Here is a 21763-nt window from a genome sequence, read left to right as displayed (position 1 = left end):
TTGACCTGCTCCCCGCTTCTTCCATTAGGTACTTCCTCGGCCGTGAGCGGAGCGCTCATTTTCGTTCTATTATTTCATCGTAGATGGATGTTCTCTTCTCTTTACGCAGCTACTGAAATCCGTGTTGCTCTTTCTCTCTCTATTCACGTGGCCCAGTTCGAGTTCCTGCCGTGGCTTCCCCCCCGTCTATTATAGACCTCCAAGCGCCAGCGCTCATCCCACCCATTCTCAGTCTTCCACGCACCGCTTTCGTCGTGCTGTTGCTGCTCTTGCCGTTGTATTTGACTCTCACCGCCACTCCCTCTCTCACTCCCATTCTCTATCGTCATCAAAGGCATCTGCTTCCTCAAGAGAATCGGATCCGTGCTCTCACGCCCCCTCCGCGGCCGCTCGTAGCACGACAAATCCATCACGTGGCTGTCGCGCCCTTCCCGATGTGACGATGCCGTGGGAATACTTACAGCCCCGCTTCTAATGTCGTCCGTAGACGTGAAGTCGAGTTGGATCACGTGGTTCGCAATTCCGGCGTAGATGGTCGCGGAGGACGGAGACGGGCTGGACAGTGAGTATACGGATCCCCGGTAGCGCTCGGCTCGGCTGGACCTCAGGGACCGCTGGAGCGGCTCCCATCGTCTCTCGCGGTAGTTTATCAGCGGCGTGAGGAAGATGTTGATGTCGCGTTGAATGTCTGTTGTTGGGTAGCGGAAGTGTTCTTGGTGATTGGCTGCGTTTTCGGTGCCTATGCCTTGTGTGACTTGGGGTGGACGGGTGGAAAGGTATGAGTATGCTCTGGCTCCAGGCATGCGGAGGTCGAACGTTTTCAAACATCCATTCTGGGAGCCTCCCGCCACGAATCTTTCGAGACCGATGGGCAACAGCGATAGGATCTGTCCGTCATCAACAACGTCCATGTATGATGCGACGACGTTTCCAGGAAGGCGCAGATCGTGCAGTCGGGTAACTCCATCTGTCCATCCGGATAGGAACAGCTGCGTCGGCCGACTACTTGTGGAGCTGGCGTTGTCCAGTAAAGGAACAATCACGTTCGCGTTCTGTCGACCGAGCATTCCTGATAATTCCTGATCAGCTCCTACGGTCTCCATCAGCGGTGAACTCGATAGCCCTGTGGGACTGATGTCGTAAATGCTGATGGGTGCCTGGTCACGCCCTTGGAGATATTGAGACGCGACTGCCAAGGTACTGTCGGAGAGAAACTTCGCGACCCGTTTCCGCTGGGGCGTTTTGGCGGTACCTTGAGCTAGTATGGTGTCGCTTGGTTTCACAAATTCGTCAGAGCTTCGCACCGGGAACAATTGGATCGATTCAGGGTCGCAGATGGCTAAGAGGGGGTGTGCGTTCTTACTGACATCCATGCAATTGGGAGTGGCTGAGTCAACGAGGTAGCGCGAGATTGGCGTGATTTCATCTGGTTTAGATGAAGACTCAACCTTGGCGACTTCACCGTTGGCCCTCCTGAGTACAATGGATTCTCCATCGAGATTATCATGCTGCTCCGGTAGCAAAAGACGGACGTCCAAGATATCCATGGCCTGCTTGTGGTCCTGATCCCCTCTGGAGGAAGTCCAACTGACGACGCCGTCCTTTGTTGTACGCAACCTAAGCCTGCCGATAGCGCCCCAGGCAAGGACCTCCTTCCGGGCAGACCAGGATGAGCCATGCCAAGTTTCATAACAGTCGATGTTGGGATGATACCCTACAGTGGGCGTATGGGGTTGCTGATACAATCCGTCAGCAGGGGAGGCTGGTGGATGGCACTCTCTTGCGACGAACGCCTTGCGGTCCCAAGCACGAGAGCGGGATGTCAGACACCGTGCGGCATCCCGCCAGATGGGAGGCGTTGCAATGGTCGGAAAAGCCCGTTGTACGAAGGAGCGGAATATCGAGTATTCATCCTGCGAAATAATGGTATGCGTTGCGTGACACGTCAACCCAAGATTGACGATCGACGACGCAGTGGGTAGATACCCGACAATCTGCTCAATGACCTCGACCGGGAGGTCTCGAAAAGTTATCATGGCGTGGGTGTCCTCCAATCAAGGAGGATAACAGGAGCTCTGGACATATATCGGAAATTTCTCTTTAGTTTTGAAGAGCCAAACAGATGAAGGAAACTCTGAGAAGAGAAAGCACCATTTTTGATATCCAGAAGACCACGCTTTGAGTCATTCGTTCGGTGATCCTTGCGAGCGTTGATTGTTAAATGAATCCCATTTTCATCAGGTGGCAATTCAGCCAATTGCGTCATGTTGGCGCCGGCAGGGGTTCCGTTTCAGCCTGGTGCCAAGCCCAGGCTGGCATCTAATACTGGGTGTCAGACTGAATTTTTCTTTGCGGTGCCCACAGTTCCCCCTCCGTAGATGGGATGTCAGACTGCGTTATTTATCCGCGGAGGCCCTTCATTCCACAGTGCAGATTCGCAAGACCCAGAGTGACTCCTTCTCGCATTCTACCATTGGTATCCCAACATCTCGCCTAGCTGTTTCTCGCCGCAAAGATCTATACTATTTCTCTTGCTAAAATATGGACATCAAGAAGTCTCCTCTATGAGAATGATGGGTCGACATGGCCACCATAAAGGCCATCGAAGCCAAATCAGTACATCAAATTCAGTCAGGCCAAGTTATCGTCGACATCTCCTCTGTCGCCAAGGAATTGATTGAGAACAGTCTTGATGCCGGGGCCACCTCGGTGGAGGTTCGTTTCAAAAACTATGGCTTGGATGCCATCGAGGTCCAAGACAACGGATCTGGCATCGCTCCGGCCAATTATGAACACATCGCGTTGAAGCATTACACCTCCAAACTCTCAAGCTACGATGAACTGTCCAACCTACAGACTTTTGGGTTCCGGGGTGAAGCACTTTCATCTCTCTGTGCACTATCCAGGTTCTCAGTCACAACAGCACAGTCCGATGAAGTTCCAAAGGGGAAGCGCCTGGAGTTCGATATCATGGGTAAACTAAAATCTACAACAATAGTCGCCTCGCAAAAAGGCACCACTGCTTCTGTGGAGGGCTTGTTCGAGAGCTTGCCCGTACGCCGGAAAGAACTCACCAAAAACATCAAACGCGAATATGGAAAGGTCCTTGGTCTGCTTCAGGCATATGCCTGTATATCCGTCAACGTCAAATTTACAGTCAAACATGCTGTGACGAAAGGTAAAAGTATGACAGTGTTCTCGACCAAAGGCAATGCAAGCACACGAGATAACATTGCAAACGTCTATGGAGCGAAGACTCTGAGTGCTTTGGTGTCCCTAGACTTGACACTTGAATACCAGTCGACATTGACACAAATGGCCCGGAAAGAGAAACACACCAACATCCAAGTGCAAGGCCACATATCGAGGCCTGTCTTCGGTGAAGGGAGACAAACACCGGACCGCCAAATGTTTTTCGTCAATGGTAGACCTTGCGGGCTGCCTCAAATTGCGAAAGCCATCAATGAAGTATACAGATCATTCAACGTATCGCAGTCGCCATTCATATTTGCGGACTTTCGAATGGATACAAATACCTACGATGTGAATGTGTCTCCAGACAAGCGAACTATACTACTCCACGACTCAGCGTCACTTATTGAAAGTCTCAAGGGCGCGTTGACCGAGATGTTTGATCAGCAGGAGCAAATCGTACCTCAATCACAGCTCCGAGTCCCCAAGCTTCCAGTGTTCAAGAGCTTGGCTTTACAACGACAGAGTTCCAGGCTGTCACCTGAGAATGATTTTGGGGGAGCATCCGCACTTGAAAAATCTGCAGACCAAGGAAATAGCGACGATGTAGACTATGAGGAAGACTCTCCTAGACCCTTGCCGCGAGAACATTTCCGGACCTTTACTAGCACGAAAGAAAAACCAGAGCCTGGCGGAGATGAAAAGTGGGACGCCAAGGTGCAAACGAATCGAGAGCGAAAGGCTACAAATGCCACGGAGAAGCTGGCTGAAGACGCTGAGAGAGAGACAGAAGAAGATACAGTGGACATCGTTGGTGAACAGACCGAGGAAGAAGGAGGAGAAGAAGAGGAAGACGAGCCATCACAGGTTGGTCCCAGCAAGATACATGTCAGAGACTTCAATGTACGAATGGCCGAACAGCAGTTGAAAAGCCCCATTGACAAAGCCTCGGTGGCAGCTAGGTACGAACAACAAATTTCAAGCAAGCCAGCAGTTCATCCACCACAGAACGAATCCGGCCCTGTCCCAAACGCATTCGATAGAATGAGGCCCAGAAGAACGCCAGCAGAGTTGGCGACCATCACCATTGGCGACAAGACGGTGACGACGGTGTTGGGGATGCAAACATTACATCCCTCCGGTGGCGAATCAGTGGCACCTCGTCGTCGAAATGATACGGCCTCAACAATATTTTCACAGAAATTACAACGTTTTGGAGCTTCTAGAGCTGAAATCACTGAAAATGAAGACTCTGACGAGTCTGACAGAGAGGATCACCCGGATGCCGAGGATGAGTCTGAAATCGACGACCAACCCGAACACGCCTCAAGCGCGTCGGAACCGGATGAGCCCGATGGGACTGGATCTGATCCTTCTGCGAACGAAATCGGTGATCACTCAGATGAAGACTATATCGACGAAGATGAGAAGAAGAGAGCGGAGGAGGCTCGAGTGGCAGAACTGGTTCGAGCTGCCGAAGAAAGCTCCAACATTCCAACCAAGGAAACCGTGAGGCGAGCAAGGAAGGCTTTAACGAGTGTTCAGGCAAGGAACTCAACCACCAACCTTGCAACAACTGTTGACGTTTCAATACCATCCATCAGTCGACAGATGTCGAGGCTATGTGAGTCCAAGGCTGAAATTGGTGACCAGCCTCAATCAGCATCCGATGAACAGACAGAACGAAATGCGGAAGAACGACTATCATTGACAGTTGCAAAAGCAGACTTCGCTAAGATGAAGATTGTAGGTCAATTCAACCTTGGCTTTATTTTGGCTGTGCGGCCACATGAGCCTACTTGCGACCTGTCGAAGCCGTCGAATGAAGATGAGCTATTTATCATTGACCAGCACGCTTCGGACGAAAAGTACAATTTTGAAAGGCTCCAAGCAGAGACGGTAGTTGGCAACCAGAGACTAGTACGATCAGTGATCCTGGACCTGACGGCAGTTGAAGAAGAGATTGTTCTCGAGAACCACGAGGTGTTGGAGAGGAACGGGTTCCTGGTTGAAATCGACACAAGTGGTGAGAGTGTGGTCGGTCAACGCTGCAAGCTTATCAGCCTACCTTTGAGTAAGGAGGTGGTCTTTAACACCAAGGACCTGGAGGAATTGATCCAATTGCTCGCAGAAGCGCCCGGATTGGGCGGCTCGGAGGTAGTTCGCCCAAGCAAAGTGCGGAAGATGTTTGCGATGAGAGCATGTCGATCGAGTATCATGATTGGCAAAACATTATCGTGGAAGCAAATGGAGAAAGTGGTGACACATATGGGGACCATTGACAAGCCTTGGAATTGCCCTCACGGTCGTCCCACGATGCGACATTTATGTGGGCTGAGCCAGTTTGAGCCGTGGAGAGAAGGGAATAGCGAATACGGGGAAGAAGTGATGGGTCTGGGGGAGGTGTTGCAGACATATGCGTCCGGCCACTGATAGGGTAGGGTAGGACAGGATATGATATACAGGGAGAGGGATGAGGATGGGGGAATATAAATTTGGAGGATGGTCAATGGAGCGGGTCAAAGGGAGGATTTCTTGATATGGCATGTGGAAGCAGAGAAGCAGAGCTCACGCATGGTCATCCTTACGGCCCTTAGGGGACCGACGGCTAGAGGTGATGTTTTGTTGGTTGGTGTGAGTTGCTTCTTCCGAGTTATTCCACCGGAGGAGGGAAGCCGATGAATTGCCGTACGAGCATGTTTTCGCAAGTCAGAAATTTTTTTAGGCGGGTAGGTCTGTATGTATGTACGGTCTGAGCCTGGGACTGAGGGCCTCTGGTGCAATGACAATTAGGTACGTACGGATGGTCAACGACTCCGTACGGGGGCAGTGACTGACTGCCTTAGGGGCTGTCCGTACCGGTGGCTCTGGGGCAGCTCCCCTGGGACGTTGGCAAGGGCAAAGGGCGGCTTCTCCAGTGGGTGCCAGGCCAAGCGATGATTGGATTGGTGGCGGCGACCAAGAACTATTAACCTCGGCACTCTCACATGGCTAAGACGCTCCTTCCCTACCCACCAGTTCCTATACTCCGACTGCTCCTTCTTCGCCGCGGCAATTCCACCCTCTGCCAGTTGCTGCATTCGTTCCTTCCCGAGTCCTCTCCGACCTAAAAAAGTCGCGTGAACCTACGTCTACGTCTACGTCTACGTCGCTGTCTGCATACGTTCTCTCGACCTTGGATTCCCTTTTCTTTCCTTTCTGGCACCGTCTCTACTCTCTGGCCTGGGTTATGTTGTCCACACTCGGTCGGGCCTCTCTATCATTCCGCCCAATTCCTCGCTATTCCAAGTCTTTCTCGACGTCGTCGTCGTCATTAGCTGTCAAGGTAAGCATTTCTTTCCCTTGGCCCGAAATTGACGTCAGGTGCGAGGAGAATGCTAACGGCTGCTACAGGCTTTCGCCATGGCCCCCGCCAACAAGAGGAAGCAGTCAACCAAGACCCAGTTTTGGGTCACTGAAGGTATGGACGTAGCCTCCACCAGAGCCTAGAAGCCGGGACTCGCTCTAACAGCATTCCAGAATACCGTGAGGATCCCTCCAAAGGCCCCATGCTCCGATTCGAGGACTCTCTCCCTCGACTACCTGTGCCTGCGCTCGAGGAGACCTCCGCCCGCTACCTGAAGAGCATCCATCCTCTCCTGACCAAAGAGGAGTTTGCCAGATCCCAAAAAGCTGTTGCCGAGTTCAACAAGCCAGGAAGTCTTGGCTCAAAACTTCAGGAGCGCTTAATAAACAAGGCTCAAGATCCCAAGGTCAAGAATTGGATAGCAGACTGGTGGAACGAGGCTGCTTATCTGGCATACCGCGACCCCGTTGTGCCTTATGTCTCTTACTTCTATTCCTTCCGCGATGATCGACACAGACGGAATCCCGCAAAACGCGCAGCGGCAATAACTACAGCCGCCCTCGAGTTCAAGCGCCAGGTCGATACCGGCTCTCTGGAGCCTGAGTACATGCGAAAGAAGCCTATGGCCATGAGCAGCTACGAGTACATGTTCAATACCTCTCGTGTAGCTGCCCTCCCCTCAGACTACCCCATCCAATATCCCGCTGAAGGCAATGAGCATATCATTGTCATGCGAAACAATCAGTTCTTCAAAGTCCAAACACATGTCGCAGGACAGCGGCTGAACACCTCCGAGCTCGAACAACAATTCAACAAAATCTATAAAAGTGCGGCGACTACCACCCCCATCGGCGCCCTTACTTCCTTCCCTCGCGACCAAGGCGCGAAAGCCCGTGAAAATCTGCTCGCCGCCTCCCCACTCAACGCTGCAACACTCAAAGAAATCGAAGCCTCCTCCTTCATCGTAGCACTGGACTCTGCTAGTCCAGTCACTCTCGAAGAACGAGCGCATGCCTATTGGCACGGCGATGGTGCCAATAGATGGTATGATAAGCCTCTCCAATTCATCATCAACGACAACGGCACTGCAGGGTTCATGGGCGAACACAGCATGATGGACGGCACTCCCACCCACCGACTATGCGATACTGTGAACGCTTTGATCGTCCACAACAAACTAGACTTCAACAATCCTTCCATCCGCTCCGATCTTCCCGATCCAGTTGCCTTGAACTTTGAAACTTCTGCAGCGGTTCTTGAAGATGTAGCAACTGCCCAAGCTCAATTCCGTCAAGTCATTGCTTCTCACGATCTCCGAGTTCAAGCTTATCAAGGCTATGGCAAGGGTCTGATCAAGAAATTCAAATGCTCCCCTGACGCGTATGTCCAGATGATTATCCAATTGGCATACCACAAGATGTACGGCAAGAACCGTCCCACCTATGAGTCTGCTGCAACAAGAAAATATCAGCTTGGCCGAACCGAGACAACAAGAACCGTCTCCGACGATTCAGTTGCCTTCTGTGATGCTATGGCAGATCCTTCTGTCTCTCGCGAAGAAGCTGAGCGGCTCTTCCGCGAAGCAGTCAAAGCTCATGTACAATATACTGCCGATGCAAGTGACGGATATGGTGTGGACAGGCACCTTTTCGGTTTGAAGAAGCTGGTCCAAGAGGGCGAGGAACTACCGGAGATCTTTAAAGACCCAGCATTTGCCTACTCTAGCTCTTGGTATATCTCATCAAGCCAATTGAGCTCCGAGTACTTCAACGGTTATGGCTGGAGCCAAGTCATTGACCAAGGATGGGGTATTGCATATATGATTAACGAAAACAGGTATGGCTTCTCGTTCCTTTTCATCGCAGGGGATTCGCGCTAACTGAGTCACAGTCTACAGTTCAACGTTGTCTCAAAAAAACTCGGTTGTGATCGCATGAGCTTCTACCTTAATGAAGCCGCAAATGATATCCGAGAGTTGCTGACGCCATCACTTGAGCCACCCAAGGCTAAACTATAATCGGTTCATCCAGAATTGGCAGCGTCTTCGCCCTCGAGCAGTACTGGTTTCTTACCGACGTCAAGCTTACCCTCCCTCTAGGAGAGAATTGGCTTGATCCATCTGCGTGAGCCTTGTTCTTTTATGGATTAGACTTGTGTTATACAGTACAGTCAACAGGCATTGCACAGCGCGCGGGATCGGGCTTGTGGGAGCCCCAACACCTGGGATAGACAAATGCCGGATCTAGCAACAAGTGAGAATGGAAGCTAGAGTTTAATATCGCCGAATCTGGGGGTTGATGTGATATGAACGTCAACCCGAAAGTGGTGGAAGGATGTAAGATATCACTTGTTGCATTTTCGGCCGCCAACCGCCATTTGCTATGTTTATACTTATTTAGCTCCTATGAAGTCAATTTCATGTCGTGGTCGAGACAAGTCAGTGCCCACCATCAATTGATGACAACTACTGAGTCTACATAAAACGCGAATAGCATATATCACCAAAAGTAAGAGAAGTAAAAATCTTGTCTAGTCCGTTGTCAGTCAGATATTTTGTCTTGCATAAAATTACGTGTATACATACAGTACAGTAGTTTCTTTATCGAGCCTAGAAGCACAATTAGAGTGCATCGACAATCGTCGATCTCCCAACATTATACTCCGGGAAGTAACACTACCGAGTATGAACGAGTCAGTTAACTTAGGGTACAGAACGATACAAGAGTATCGCAGCCCAACAGGACTTAGCCGAGGATAACGCGCCCAGCTCGACTGAGGACGACTTCCTCTTCTTCCTCTTCCGGTGGGGTCTCAGCCTTGTTCGCGTATACGCCATTCGAAGCTCCTCTGCCTCTGCCTCTGCCTCTGGCCCTGTTGGAAGGGGCGCTAGAAGGCGAAAGAGTGATATAGCGCTTGACGACATCGATGTCCTCGAGCCCCAGGTTGCGCGCCGCCTGGTTCCAGATGATTTGTTTGATCCGGCCTTTCAAGGGTGGGTTCGGAGTCGGGAGCGGCAGGGGCATCGGGTTCGGGACGCCGGTTGTTGTTGAAGATCCTGATGAAGCTGACGACGACGACGGCGGCGACACGATCTGGAAATGCTCCAGGTCGGTCTCTATGTTGATTTGCTGATCTGCATACGCGGTGGGATCTCGATGGCGGTTGGATTTGGGCTTTTCTTGTCGTCGCCGTTGGTGTGCTTCCTCATTTCCTGCCTGGCTGATGCTGCTGCTACTGATTGTTTGCGTCGCTGTCGTTGCGCCCTCAGTCTCAATTTCAGCCTCGCCATCGCCTCCACGTGGGGCAGGCCAGTTGCTGTTGACGTTGGCAGCGACTTCCTCGAGCATGATCCAGACCAAGCCTCTGTTGGAGCGCTGCAGACTCTCGATCACGCCTTTGGTCGCTGGGCGCGTGCCGACCAGGACGCCGATTGCGGGGTTGCCTCCGTCGTAGTTGCTACTGTCTTGAGAGATGCTAGTGTCCGCATTGGCGTCAGCGTCTGCATCGGTGTCTGCATCGGTGTCCACGGCAGTATTTCCCGCGCTCCCTCTGGCGGTAGCGTTCGTCGTCGTAGAGGAAGTAGTATTGCCACAGGCGGTGGTATGGCCACGAGGGGCGAGAGAATCAAACAGGAACCCCAGCCTGGCGCCGCGCACCGCACCGTCCAACTCGCGTATGAGATTCGGGCCTATCTTCGCGCCCTTCCCGACCAGCCGTTTGCACTGGACCAGAACTCTGAGCATCTCGTGGCTGCTGCTGCCGCCGTCGTTGCCAGTACCATTGCAAGTAGTATGAGCGTACTCTCGCCCTCTTTTAGTTGCTACATCCGCACCCTCATCCCCCCCCCTCTTCTTCTTCTTCGGAATGGCCCAGACGCCGACGAGGTCGACGCCGCGGTCTCCGCGTCCGCCAACCCGGTGCAGTTCGAAGCCGTAGCGGCGCAGCGTGTCCTGCGCCAGGTACTCGTAGAGCGTGCCGTTGTAGACGGTGCTGGAGGTGGAGAGGCCAGAGCGTTGGGCGTAGGTAAGGAAACTCGTGAGGTCGTGGTGCGCTGCGGTTGGGTCGATGGTCAGGGGACTTCGAGGAGAGGCGATTGCTTGAGTGGAGGAGCAGGCGGAGGAGGAGATATCGTTTGGGATTGGGGAGGAAGACGTCGTAGAATATTGCCGCATCGTCGCCGTTGTCGTCGTTGTCTTAGCCTTGGTGCTTGAAGGGACCCTATTGCCTCGGAGGCGACCGCAAGTGCTTTGGCTCGTCCACTGGTGCAGAGGGTTCCTTCCGCTATCGAACCTAGCCGTCAAGATCTCCCTGTTTGCAGTCCATGATGGTGGCGGCGGCATCAGCAGCCTTACCAATGTCGAGCTACTTCGTATTTGCCTGTATTGAGCGCAGTCAGGGCGACATCTTCTCACCAACGACATGGCAATCGTGGAGGTGGGCCATCGTGCTGAGCCGAGGGCGCGGGTATTGATCAAGGCATCCTTACGCAGGTAGACGCCATGGATGCGGCGCATCCAGCTTGCGTGCTGGAGGTTCACTCCACACCCTGGCCGGTGAGTTTGAAGAGCGGTCGAGTTTGCGGGATGGGGAAAAGAAGTGATTGACAAGGCTGAGCCTACGAGTATTATGTCGTATTGTTTCTTGGCGAAACCTCGGATGGTCCAATAGGGAGGGGATTCAAGGCAAGGCTTCGGGAGGGGACGAGCAAGTTCAACCAGACAACGTCTTTATGGAGTAGAGACCGCATCTACGGGAGCGCGCTGTAGGGAGTACGGTCGTCTGAGATCTGTGGCTGGTGAAACGGGTCAGACTCACCACTGACCAGGCGGTCGATTGATTTCATGCATGCTGCAGGTTGAGTCTGGTGCCGTGACACTTCGTTACGATTACAGCCCCCATTCAATACCCGCTGTGTAAGGCTGTTGCTGGCGTCCAAGGCTGAAACAGATATGTATGTCTGTATGTCCCACTTCTATGGAATACCTTCAAGGGAAGCGAGTACTTGTAACAACACCTCCTGCCAGTCTCGCCATGTAGACATGTTCTGGATGATGTTCCTTTCAATTGCTTTTTGTACATTACGTTATTTTCTCCTGCTAACGTGCCACGTACAACACAAGTTTATGCTTTTAGGTTACAACGTATACATATGTATGTGTGTGTATACAAGCAAACCGAGGCAAGACCGTTTGCTTGGCACCCGCCGCATGTACGTAGGGTAGGAGTCTACCGTCTCCTCTGCATCGACCGTCGGACATTCGCTCTAGCAGAGATACTCAGTTTGTGTACCATGCCCCTGCGGTCCCAGGCACCACTCCGGCCCTCGACGACATTGATCATTTCCTTGGCCACCCGCTCTGCCAGTTTCGTCTCTTTGCGGTTGTCCGCCGAGGTGAGTATCCACTTGATCGCCGTGCGTCGTCGCTGTTTCATGTTGAGTGGCACGGGGATGGGCAGAGAAGCTCCACCTCCAAGGACACCCTTCTGCTGTCGGATCTTGACTAGGGGTGCCACCGAGTCAATCGCCGTAGTTATGTACTGCACCGGAGAAAGTGGAAGGGTCTCGTGCGGGAGGACGGTGGCCAAGCTTCGATCACCAGCCAACGCGCTGCCCTGCGGCTTTGGAGCAGTCCGTAGGATGTCTAGAATATCATCCATGGTCTGTGAGGGTGCGTCGCCGTCAGTTGAACTGCAGTCGAACAAGAGCGAACCTCAGAATCTCATACCGATTGTGCTCTGCTCAATTTCCCATGCCGCATTAACATCTTGGTGAGCTGATTCAACACTGGGTCATAACGGCGTTTAAAATTGTCCATTCTGTTCCACTGCGTCATGTCCGGCAGAGGGAACTTATGTCCTAGTCCGGCATCAGGGTATTCTAACCCCACGGCTTGAGTCTCGACAAAGTCTACTTTGGCGAGGTCTGCAGGTCTGCGGGCAGTCGTCGAGTATGACCGTGTTCCAGAAGGGTTTCCAGACTGGTTGTTCTTGAGAGCCTGCTTCAACACCTCGGGAGCCTTTTCCAGTGCGTCTCTGTCGCGTTTGAGGATCTACACCAAGCGCTGGAGGTTAGAACACTGTATCCAACGTCTCGTGCCCGCAATTTCATCTCAACTCACCTCTTCCACCGGTGTACCCTGCTCAATATCCGGTGGAGTCTCTCCCATAGACTTGTCCAAGGCAGCTTGTTCCTCGCTCACATGTGGCAATTGATCCATGTTCGGTCCCTTGAAGTCGGGATCGACGGGTGTAGTAGCGGCTTTCTTCGAGGACGCATGATCGCTAGCCGCTCGATGTTGCAGAAGACCAGGCGCGAACCTTTTCTGCGGGATAGAAGGTTTAGTCCGAAAGGCCACAGATCGGGCAGTAAAGAGATGTAACCGGGGTGGCATTGTGGTTGTGTGTACCAAATGACAACATGATTTGCTGTGGTCGCAGATCCGCTCGAAGTGAAAGTTGGGAGAAGCTGCACCAAATGCCAAGTCTAATCACGTGATACTATTGAAACGTCATAGCTGGTAATTAGCCCGATGCCCGTCTGAGTGGGTTAGATGGTCAAAGCAGGGCCTTTTTTGGACCAGGAAAATACGTGCTCGGTGCAGGCGAGCTACCCCTTTTCCCGAGATTTTTTCTGGGGTATCTAAGGAAGACTATTGGTAACAAGATGACTTCAAACAATCCCTTAAGGAAATCTTCCAACTCCGAACACCAAATTGATTAAACAAGTCTCCACTGCCGATTTTGATCCGCGTGCTCTCCAAAAGACTTCCCAAGGCCAGATTCCACCCAATGGAATGAGGTTGAGAACAAAATACATATGAGAACTTTCTGTGTTGGTGTCTGGCGCTCGTAGGCAGACAATTTCAATCCGTCGACCACTTCTTCACCATCCCCACTGCTCAACTTCCGGCATTTCCGCTGAACAGCTTCTTACCAAGGTGCAGATTCGATTCTGCGTCATCTGGCAACACATAGAAAGCTAGAGCGATGATGATGTACATGCCCAAGCAGAGTAATCCTTCCAAGTAATTCGACTTACCGTCTTGAATCAGGAGAACGACAACGAGAGATGCCAAGAAGAAAGACACGGTCTCAAAGGTCTCAAAATGCAGGCTCATTGGCTTGTCCATGATCCAACCAAGTACAACCAGGAATGGGGTGACGAACAAGGCAATCTGAAGACTCGAGCCAATAGCAACACCAATTGCCAAATCCATCTTGTTCTTCCAGGCCACAATCACGGCAGTGACATGCTCGGCGGCATTTCCCACAATCGGGATCAAAATCAAACCGATGAAGGTCTTGCTGATATGTGCTTCCTCCACAATCGCAGGGATGCTGTCAACCAAATACTCTGCGCAGAGGGCCACCAAGAGAGTGACTACAACCAGTGCGACACCAGCGGCCCAGGGACCTAGTAGTTCGGGCTCGTCACCTGCATGCTCCTGGGACTCGGGATCGTCGAAAAGCTGGGCGTGAGACTTCAATTGGAAGTAAAGGTATGCGATGTAAATGAGCAAAAGGATAATAGCCGTACCCCGTGAGAGAATCATGATATTAGCTTCCTGTGACTTGTTCTCAGACGTGACGGCGTAGAGCGTTGCAGGGATAATCAAAGACGAGGTGGCCACGGTCATGAGCGAGGACATTGTCGATGCCACAGTGGAGTTGAAGGACTGCTCGGGATACCTGAGACCGCCGGCCAAAAAACAGCAGCCCAGAACCAGGAGAATGTTGGACAGAATGCTCCCCAGCATGCTGGCCTGGACGATGCGGATTTCATTGGCGCGAAGCGCGATGATGCTCACCTACAGGGACGCTGTTAGCCGAATTCGCAATGCAGATAAGCATATACCAAGAGAGGGGTGTCATACAATGAGTTCCACAGCGTTGCCAAAGGTCGCATTCAACAATCCTCCCAAGGTTTGCCCGAGCGGAACGGCAAGCTCTTCAGTGGCAAAGGCCAGAAGCGAAGCGAGAGGAACAATGGCGACGAAGTTCAAGGTAAACTGGGCAACGGGGTTCCAGTCCAACACACCGGCAATGATGCCGATGGGCACAAAGACAAGGAGGACATTGACGTAGTTGGTCTTCAAGACCTCCCAGGTGGTATGTAGGACCAGGAAAGGGTATTTTATCGCAGGGTTATGGTGCTGGTAGTAGGGAGTACCGCTGTCGGTAGAGGCATATCTTGAGAGGAGATTGGTTCGCTCGTTGGGTTCGGCGTCGCCATTCAGGCCAGTCTGCTCGGAAGGCATACTGTTGGTCGCAGTCAGAGTAAACTTCTTGCGAATATTACTAGCAGCTATAGTGTTGGGCGTCGCCGACATGGCAACCGTTCCGTCAGCGCACAGATGCTAGAAAGCTTTCGGGAGACTCTTGCAACAAAACAAAGAGGTGTGACGAGGAGGGGAAGAAGGCGGGTTGCAGAGCGGTGCAGAGACAAAGCAGGAAGAGGCAATTGGGGAAGAGTGGACAAAGGAAAGTGAGATGGAATACATACCCATGTGTTTCGGACCAAAGTATGGTGGACCCAAAAAGGGAAAGGAAGGCAGAGTAAGAGGGAGTGATGAGGTCTTGTTGGTAGGTTGAGTTGGGTTGAGTGAGGATTCCGCTGGAGAAGCTCGGGTGCCCTGGAGGCGTATTAGGCCTAAGCAACGAGCGGCTGCTGGCCAATGAGCAAGGGGGATGGAGCTGGTTGCCAAGATGCTTGGCACAGGGTTTGGAGGAGCTTCAATACCGACACCGTCACTATCTCGTCAGAGATGTTAGAGTTTTCGGACGAGGCGCAGCAAGTGAGGTGATAGACTTGATACTACCACTACCACTACTGTGCTTGTATCCCGAAACCTGCAGTGCGGGAGTTTGGAACAAAGACTGTGGGTACGCGAGGATCTGCTGTGGACAGCAAGTGGATGTGGATGTGGGCGGCAAGTCGACGTGCAAGGACGGAAGACCGCGAGGAAAGAGCAAGCTTGTCTGGGCGGCGAGCCTCTCTCACCTGCCTGCGCCTTCACCCCCAGAAGGCAGGGCAGGCAGGCACTACTCGTACTGAGGGGCTCGGGGAGGCTTCCAAAGAGCCGCTAATGCAGCACTGCCACAATTTCCTCTCCTTGGCGCCTGTCCACCTCGGCCATCATGTCACTGACTCAACCACCAGATCAAGAAAGGAAGCACCAGAACGTGCAAGATGGTTCATACAACTGGAGTAGGTACTCCGTACTGTAAGTAGCGGTTACTCGGTAGATATCCTCGGATTGTGCTGTTCTATACGTCGTTCTACGGAGTACTCGTACAGTAATAGGCCACTCACCCATGCACAGACTCCAAAATGGCACAGCGCCCAGGCCATGCATGCTCTCCATGGGTATGATTGCCCTGCAGACCAGAGATTCGAGCCAGATTGCTGATTAAGGCTTGTCTATCTCCCGCGCTACGGCGTACCGGACACAGTCCAAACTTTGGAAGTTTCTTTAATCGTGAGCTGCCGAGCAACTCCTTCCTGCTTCATGCGAGCTTGGATCCTCCTCGGGGATTTATGACGTCGTTATTTCCGAATATCGCCTAGCCACGGAATAGCTTGTTAGTGCCCCTGGAGTGGATGGAATGATCACCACATTATTTCCGCATTGGTCTCTGATGAGCAGGAACCCGAATTTGCTTACACGTTCACTCTAGTCATCATGTTACAGACGACTAATGGGTGCTTATTGTCACATAAATGCGCAGTGATCGCACTTCGCGTCTGAGTGAGCACGACCAGATGATATCGTCGGCACGGAGCACCCCAAGGCCAACACTAGTCTGCCGCCTGAGGGCAGGTGCGCCCAATACGCAACACTAATAATATACAGCAGCCCGTAAGATGCCGACCACCGAGTCGGTCTTACACGCCGAGCTCTTCGCATCTTCCGCAGTAGTGGCTATAATAGTAATAATACATGCATGGCCAGCCAATATCACTAGCAAGATCTGATTTCTCCCCATGAATACGTATCTGATGCAAGTATGCACTGCTAGGACTGAGGGAAAAAGGGCGCCTTGCAAATCTGCCCACCAGCCTGCCCACCAGCCTGCCCACCAGCCTGCCCACCAGCCTGCCCACCAGCCTGCCCACCAGCCTGCATACAACTAAAAACGCAGGGCCGCCCAGGAGCAGCCAGGATTGTTGATCATGATCGGTTTGCCTCGCAACAGAACCCCAGGTCGAGTTCTCTGCATTCGCTAGCCGTTCGTTCAGGCTGCGGCGCTTTTTGGGTGTAGGTTTCAAGGGCGCAGACTGGTCGAGAGCGAGATTCGCACTTCCTGACCACACGAAAATACTGTATCGTTTGCGCGCCTGATCGGGGCTTCGGTTTGTTCGAAAACCGCAGCAATGCATCGCACCCTCAGGGCCAATATCTTTATACTATCATCTCTCCAGCATCCATGGTGGCTTGGTTGTCCTGAGAAGCGATGGCAACATAATTGACAGATATATTGATGCCAGCGAAATGGGCCTGTATATCTGAGTTGGAGCAGAGCAACACATTAAATATGCTTGCGAACTTCCTTCATCTGCACCATTTCCTTGGTGGCAAGTGTTTATGTACCTGGGACCAAACGATATTCTACACACAGTGCAGGACATTGTACGTTTTCAATTCAATTGTACCAAGAACCCTGTTGGGGTGGGTCGTATTATACCGAAGCGGAAGCATCAAGCCTTGTCTTTCAGGCCCGTGCACACTCAAAAAGGGGCTACTTAGTGTAGCAAGAACAAATTCGGTTGGCCTGCCCCCTTTGGTTAAGAAAGCCGCTCCAGGAAACGACAAAAACTTAATTAGTTCTGGACAATGCGCACCCCATTCCCGGCAGACTCGGTCTCCATATCAATATCTTCCAGCACAGGGAGTTTCGCCAATGGTAGTCCTATGCCGAGCCTGGGTACTGCGAAATCATCTTCACGTGATGACCGGCTCATCAGTCTTGCTCGCTTCACCACATCGGTTTTTGCTTGATTCCATCGCTCGAGATCTTCTTTTTGCCGCAGTAATTGATAAAGCGTGGTGTCCGACTCCGGTCTCCACCAAGACATGTGTCCCTTGGCTTCTGTAGCATAGATAGATTTCGCCTTCAGTTTCACAGGTTTCGCCTGTTTCGCCATGTGGATCAGCTCCGTGAATATCTGCTTCGAATCAGAACGCATCTCCTGAACTTGGCTTGTGTCTTTGGCTGGCTTGAGTTTGTCTGGATCAAGCCATGAATTGCTGATCGCAGTCACGCCTGCTTCGGTAACTGGGAGGCGTAAGCGCTGATTTTCAGCTTTCACAAATCGGACTGCCGCCTCCAAACTGGCAAGTTCGACTTTCAATAGATCTGCTTCAGCCTTTAGACGGAGCGACAGCGATTCATCTGCCACTCCGAGTGCAAGACTCTGCCCATCGGAGAGCTTGCTCTGCTTGATGGCTTCCAACTCGATTCTGGAATCTTGCTGACTCTTGAGCAAGGTGTTGTATTCGGCTTCCAGCTTCTGTAGACTCTCATTTGCATGCTGTTTTTCTGATTGAAGATTTTCAATTTCCACTTTCATTGCTTTGACTCCATCGTCCTTGGCTTTGGTTTCTTTGGCTCTTGACTCTAGAAGCTCAATCTTGACCTGCTGTTCCTCGATTTGTTTATCTCTCTCACTCACTCTGATGGTCTGCTCTTGAATTCTTGATCTCATACGCGCCATCTCTTCCTGCAGAGCTTGCGACAAGATCTTCTGAGACTTCACTTCTTTCGCCCGAGCGATCCATGGTGCGGCGAGCTTCTCAAATTCAACAGCGTTGTTGACATCGCTTGATCTGCTGTACAAGTCATCCACCCTGGTCTGAAGAACCTGCAGGTGTTTGGCTAGGATGCTGAAGATGTCCTCCGAGGTGCCAGACTCGCTTTCATCCCTCTGGAGCATTGGCACTGCTGCGGTCGCCATCAATTCTACAACAGTAGAATAAGAAAGTTGCTCATCGTGGTCAGGCTTGTTCAGGTCCTCAATAACTGCCTGGCTTATTCCTCGCACTAGGCGGGCTAACTTCTCAGAAAGCTGCTCAGCTTCGGAAAATAAGCCCCAGCTCGCTTCACCGGGTGACATTGACCTTGTTCGAAGGTCACTGAGTGACTGAATAATTTTACTGGACACATACTTCATCGTCCTTGCTTTAACACCGAGTTGATCCATCTTCTTCTCGAATACAATAGAAGGGTCGTCTTCATTTTCGGATGGTCCCAATCTTGTCTGTACGGCTTTGCTTAACAACTGAGCTTGGCTGCCTATTGTGTCAGTGTAACACTCGATCATGGACATCGAAGCCAGGAGTTCGGTGGACTTGGACTCCTGAGTTTCGAGGATGAGTTTCTCTGCCATGTCAACCAGTATACCCGCCATGCGATGAAGGTGTTCGGCTCCATCGGGAGCGAGCTCATCGCGGCGCAATGCTTCAACCCAGCTTGTTATTGCTTGTTCAACAGGCTCCAATTCGAAGGGAGCTCCACCGAATTTCATGAAATTTTCAGCGGAGCACGATGACATGTGCTGGACAAACCGTTCACAGACATTCGCAATGTAATTCATCTTCTCCATGACCGCGAAGACCGTCGAAACGCCATCCTGAACAAGTTCAGGCCTCTCCCGGATCCTCTCGCCAAGGATATTCTTGCTCAGTAGCGCCTTAGCCTTTATCCTCTTAAAGCACAGGAGAGCAACGATGGGCTGTTTGTCCATCTCGAATGTATCGGGGATGAAGAGCTGAACGATTTCCAAATGTAAGCTGGCCTGCTCTGCACGCATTTTTCCGAGCTCCAAGTCAATCGCCTTCAACTGGCTTTTGGCGGCGGAATTCTGGAGTTTGAGATTGAGGTCCATCATTGCTCTCGACTTGCTGCTCATCTCATGAGCCTCGAGCTCACTAATGTCACGGGATCGGCGAAGTTCGTCGATATCGTTTTGCAATCCTTGCACCACATCTCTGAATTTGTTGAGGGTATATTCAAGATCTTCGATTGTCTTGTCCTGCTCTGTTGTTCGCCGCAGTCTCTCATTCAGCAATGCTTCGCTTTCATCCAGCTGGTGATGGAGTCGCTTCTCCTCCTCGACATGGAATGCCTCGAGCTCATCTGTAACTTGAATGTGTTCCTCAAGGTCCTGGATCTGGCGTTTGAGATTTTCGATTGAGTTTCGGTTCTGGTCTCTCTCGGCTCCCATCACTTCCAGGATCTCATCATTAGTCTCAAGTGCGTCCAATTGCTCTCTTAGGTGCGTATTGGTCTCTTCGGCGCGGCCGAGTTTGGTTGCAGTATCCTCATATTTCGAGGCGACTTGTTCCAACTCGTCCAACGTCTCCTGCAATTCTTTGATCTCGCTTTTCAAATCGTTTTCATTTTGGTGCGACATATCCCTTAGCATGACCAAGGCCTGTCTCAACCGTTCTGTTTCGCGTTCCATCTGAAGCCAGCCCGAACCAGCTCTTTCTTCCGGAGTCATGACAGACGTCAACTCCCGATTTTCTTCCCTGAGAATGTCAACTTCGAGTTCCAGCTCTTCGTGCTTTGATTTTAATGCTTCCAGCTCGGTCTCGAACATCATTGCACGTTCCTCGGCCATTTCTTTGTCGAGAGTCGCAAGCTCCAGCTCGGACTCATGTTCAGCACTTGGCTCTGCAAGTTTAGAAGCACGATCCTCGGCATCCTCATACTTGGCCTTCAATTCAATAATTTCTTGTTGATTTGTCTTGAGTTTCTTCTGTAGAGTCTGGATGATACCTTCGTATCTTGCTGTCTGGTTCTGGAGATCCTGAATATTCTCAAGTTGACTTTGGTCCTCTTGTTTCTGCTTCTGCAATGCGCGAATCTTAGTCTCCAGCTGTTTGATCACCTGAGCCTGTCGTGATCGGTCCTCATGGATAGTGCTCGGTGGGGCGTTTCGAGGGACTGCAATCGAGTGCGGGCGAGGGGACAGGACAGGTGATGTGGTGTCATGGCCAACTGGTGATCCTTGATGGGGATCATCTTCGGCATGGTGAATTTCCTGTGTCACAGCCTCCTCTTCTTCAATGGGTGGAGAGTGCTGGTCGATAGCCACGGCAGGACGTTGATCATTCTTTTCAGGTCTAGCCAAGGTTTTGGACGACATTGACAGCCTCGTACCTGCTGTCGACTGCCGAGGGGGCATAGATGTTGGTCTGGTGATCGTCGGTTTAGGTGCAACGCCAAGTGACTGTCTGTTTGTAGCTGTTGTAGTAGTCGTCCTAGAAGTTGATGCAGGAGGCCCCATCAGGGGCCTGCCAGTTATACTGGAGCGAGACTTGGTACTGGAATCCGATGTTCGTGCGGTGGTTGCAGGCGTGCCGGTTCGTGGTGTCGAGGTGGATGAGCTGGCAGCAGACTGGGTGGGCTTTGTTGGGGATTTTGTAGGAGACTAATGATCCTGGTGTAAGTAGCAGATCAGTCATGGTCGACAATGAAGACATACTCTTAGTGACAACCGTGACCCAACTGTCGACCCAGAGCCTGCGCTCATCATGCTCTGTCTCTTTCTTGCTACATCGGCTGGAACTACGCTTGAGGATCGTGATTTTGCTGTAGCGCCATTTGACATGGGTTGCCCAGGCGGCTTGGAAGCTTGTGGTTGTTGCTTCACAATCCTAGCTGCCGACTCCTTTCGAACAAAGATGCCATACCCAGGCGTGCACTGAAAGTAGCGCTCTCCTTTCACTGAGCCATCATTCTTTCCAGAGTTCTCTGGAAGCTCAAGTCCGAGCCACTCTCCCGCAGCGATGTGCAACGGGCCTATGTACCGAACGATTCCTTGCTTTTTATCTTGGGTCTCGATGGTTTGCCCAATCTTGACATTGAGATCGGGCATGTTGAATGAGGGCTGTATTGGCGTAGAGGATCATGACAGGGCAAGAGGATGCGCATGCGATACCGGGGTGACAATCATTATCCTGGAGGCAACAAAAGGACGATGGACTAAACCAACATAGTCGGTGATGGAAAATAGACTTGCTGTTTGCTAGAACAGGAAAGGCAACCCTCAGTCAGAGACTCAAACGCGCCTGCCGTCGCGCCCCGTTTCCGGTTTGGTTCACAATTCAGGCAGGAGCCTGAGCCACTTCAGAACAGCCACAGGGGCTCTTCCGGCTGTGGCGCAGCGCAACCACACAAATGCATGCGGTATGCTACTACTCCTCCTATTCCTACGGC

The 21763-nt window shown here is 51.8% G+C and overlaps 7 protein-coding genes across 7 annotated transcripts; 2 read left to right on the top strand and 5 right to left on the bottom strand.

Annotated features, from left to right (window-relative positions):
• Nucleotides 1–143: 143 nt before the first annotated feature.
• A1O9_05686 (uncharacterized protein) lies at nucleotides 144–2036 on the bottom strand (the record flags this gene model as incomplete). The annotated part of the gene is made up of 1 exon (XM_013404902.1): nucleotides 144–2036. The coding sequence occupies one exon, from the start codon at nucleotides 2034–2036 to the stop codon at nucleotides 144–146; it is 1893 nt and encodes a 630-aa protein (XP_013260356.1).
• A 547-nt stretch (nucleotides 2037–2583) lies between these two features.
• Nucleotides 2584–5625, top strand: A1O9_05685 (DNA mismatch repair protein PMS2; the record flags this gene model as incomplete). Its single annotated transcript, XM_013404901.1, has 1 exon — nucleotides 2584–5625. One exon carries the CDS (start codon nucleotides 2584–2586, stop codon nucleotides 5623–5625), a length of 3042 nt encoding a protein of 1013 aa, XP_013260355.1.
• Nucleotides 5626–6594: 969 nt separating this feature from the next.
• On the top strand, nucleotides 6595–8555 carry A1O9_05684 (carnitine O-acetyltransferase; the record flags this gene model as incomplete). Its single annotated transcript, XM_013404900.1, has 3 exons — nucleotides 6595–6652; nucleotides 6712–8374; nucleotides 8429–8555. The coding sequence occupies 3 exons, from the start codon at nucleotides 6595–6597 to the stop codon at nucleotides 8553–8555; spliced, it is 1848 nt and encodes a 615-aa protein (XP_013260354.1).
• A 727-nt stretch (nucleotides 8556–9282) lies between these two features.
• On the bottom strand, nucleotides 9283–11052 carry A1O9_05683 (uncharacterized protein; the record flags this gene model as incomplete). The annotated part of the gene is made up of 1 exon (XM_013404899.1): nucleotides 9283–11052. The coding sequence occupies one exon, from the start codon at nucleotides 11050–11052 to the stop codon at nucleotides 9283–9285; it is 1770 nt and encodes a 589-aa protein (XP_013260353.1).
• A 712-nt stretch (nucleotides 11053–11764) lies between these two features.
• On the bottom strand, nucleotides 11765–12930 carry A1O9_05682 (uncharacterized protein; the record flags this gene model as incomplete). Its single annotated transcript, XM_013404898.1, has 3 exons — nucleotides 11765–12199; nucleotides 12265–12588; nucleotides 12658–12930. The coding sequence occupies 3 exons, from the start codon at nucleotides 12928–12930 to the stop codon at nucleotides 11765–11767; spliced, it is 1032 nt and encodes a 343-aa protein (XP_013260352.1).
• Nucleotides 12931–13437: 507 nt separating this feature from the next.
• Nucleotides 13438–14796, bottom strand: A1O9_05681 (calcium/proton exchanger; the record flags this gene model as incomplete). The annotated part of the gene is made up of 2 exons (XM_013404897.1): nucleotides 13438–14346; nucleotides 14413–14796. 2 exons carry the CDS (start codon nucleotides 14794–14796, stop codon nucleotides 13438–13440), a joined length of 1293 nt encoding a protein of 430 aa, XP_013260351.1.
• Nucleotides 14797–17360: 2564 nt separating this feature from the next.
• Nucleotides 17361–21422, bottom strand: A1O9_05680 (uncharacterized protein; the record flags this gene model as incomplete). Its single annotated transcript, XM_013404896.1, has 2 exons — nucleotides 17361–20975; nucleotides 21030–21422. The coding sequence occupies 2 exons, from the start codon at nucleotides 21420–21422 to the stop codon at nucleotides 17361–17363; spliced, it is 4008 nt and encodes a 1335-aa protein (XP_013260350.1).
• Nucleotides 21423–21763: the final 341 nt, after the last annotated feature.

Source organism: Exophiala aquamarina (genome assembly GCF_000709125.1).
Source record: "Exophiala aquamarina CBS 119918 chromosome Unknown aczIA-supercont1.4, whole genome shotgun sequence".
NCBI classification, from domain to species: Eukaryota; Fungi; Ascomycota; class Eurotiomycetes; order Chaetothyriales; family Herpotrichiellaceae; genus Exophiala; species Exophiala aquamarina.
This window is presented reverse-complemented; position numbering and strand designations above follow the sequence as displayed.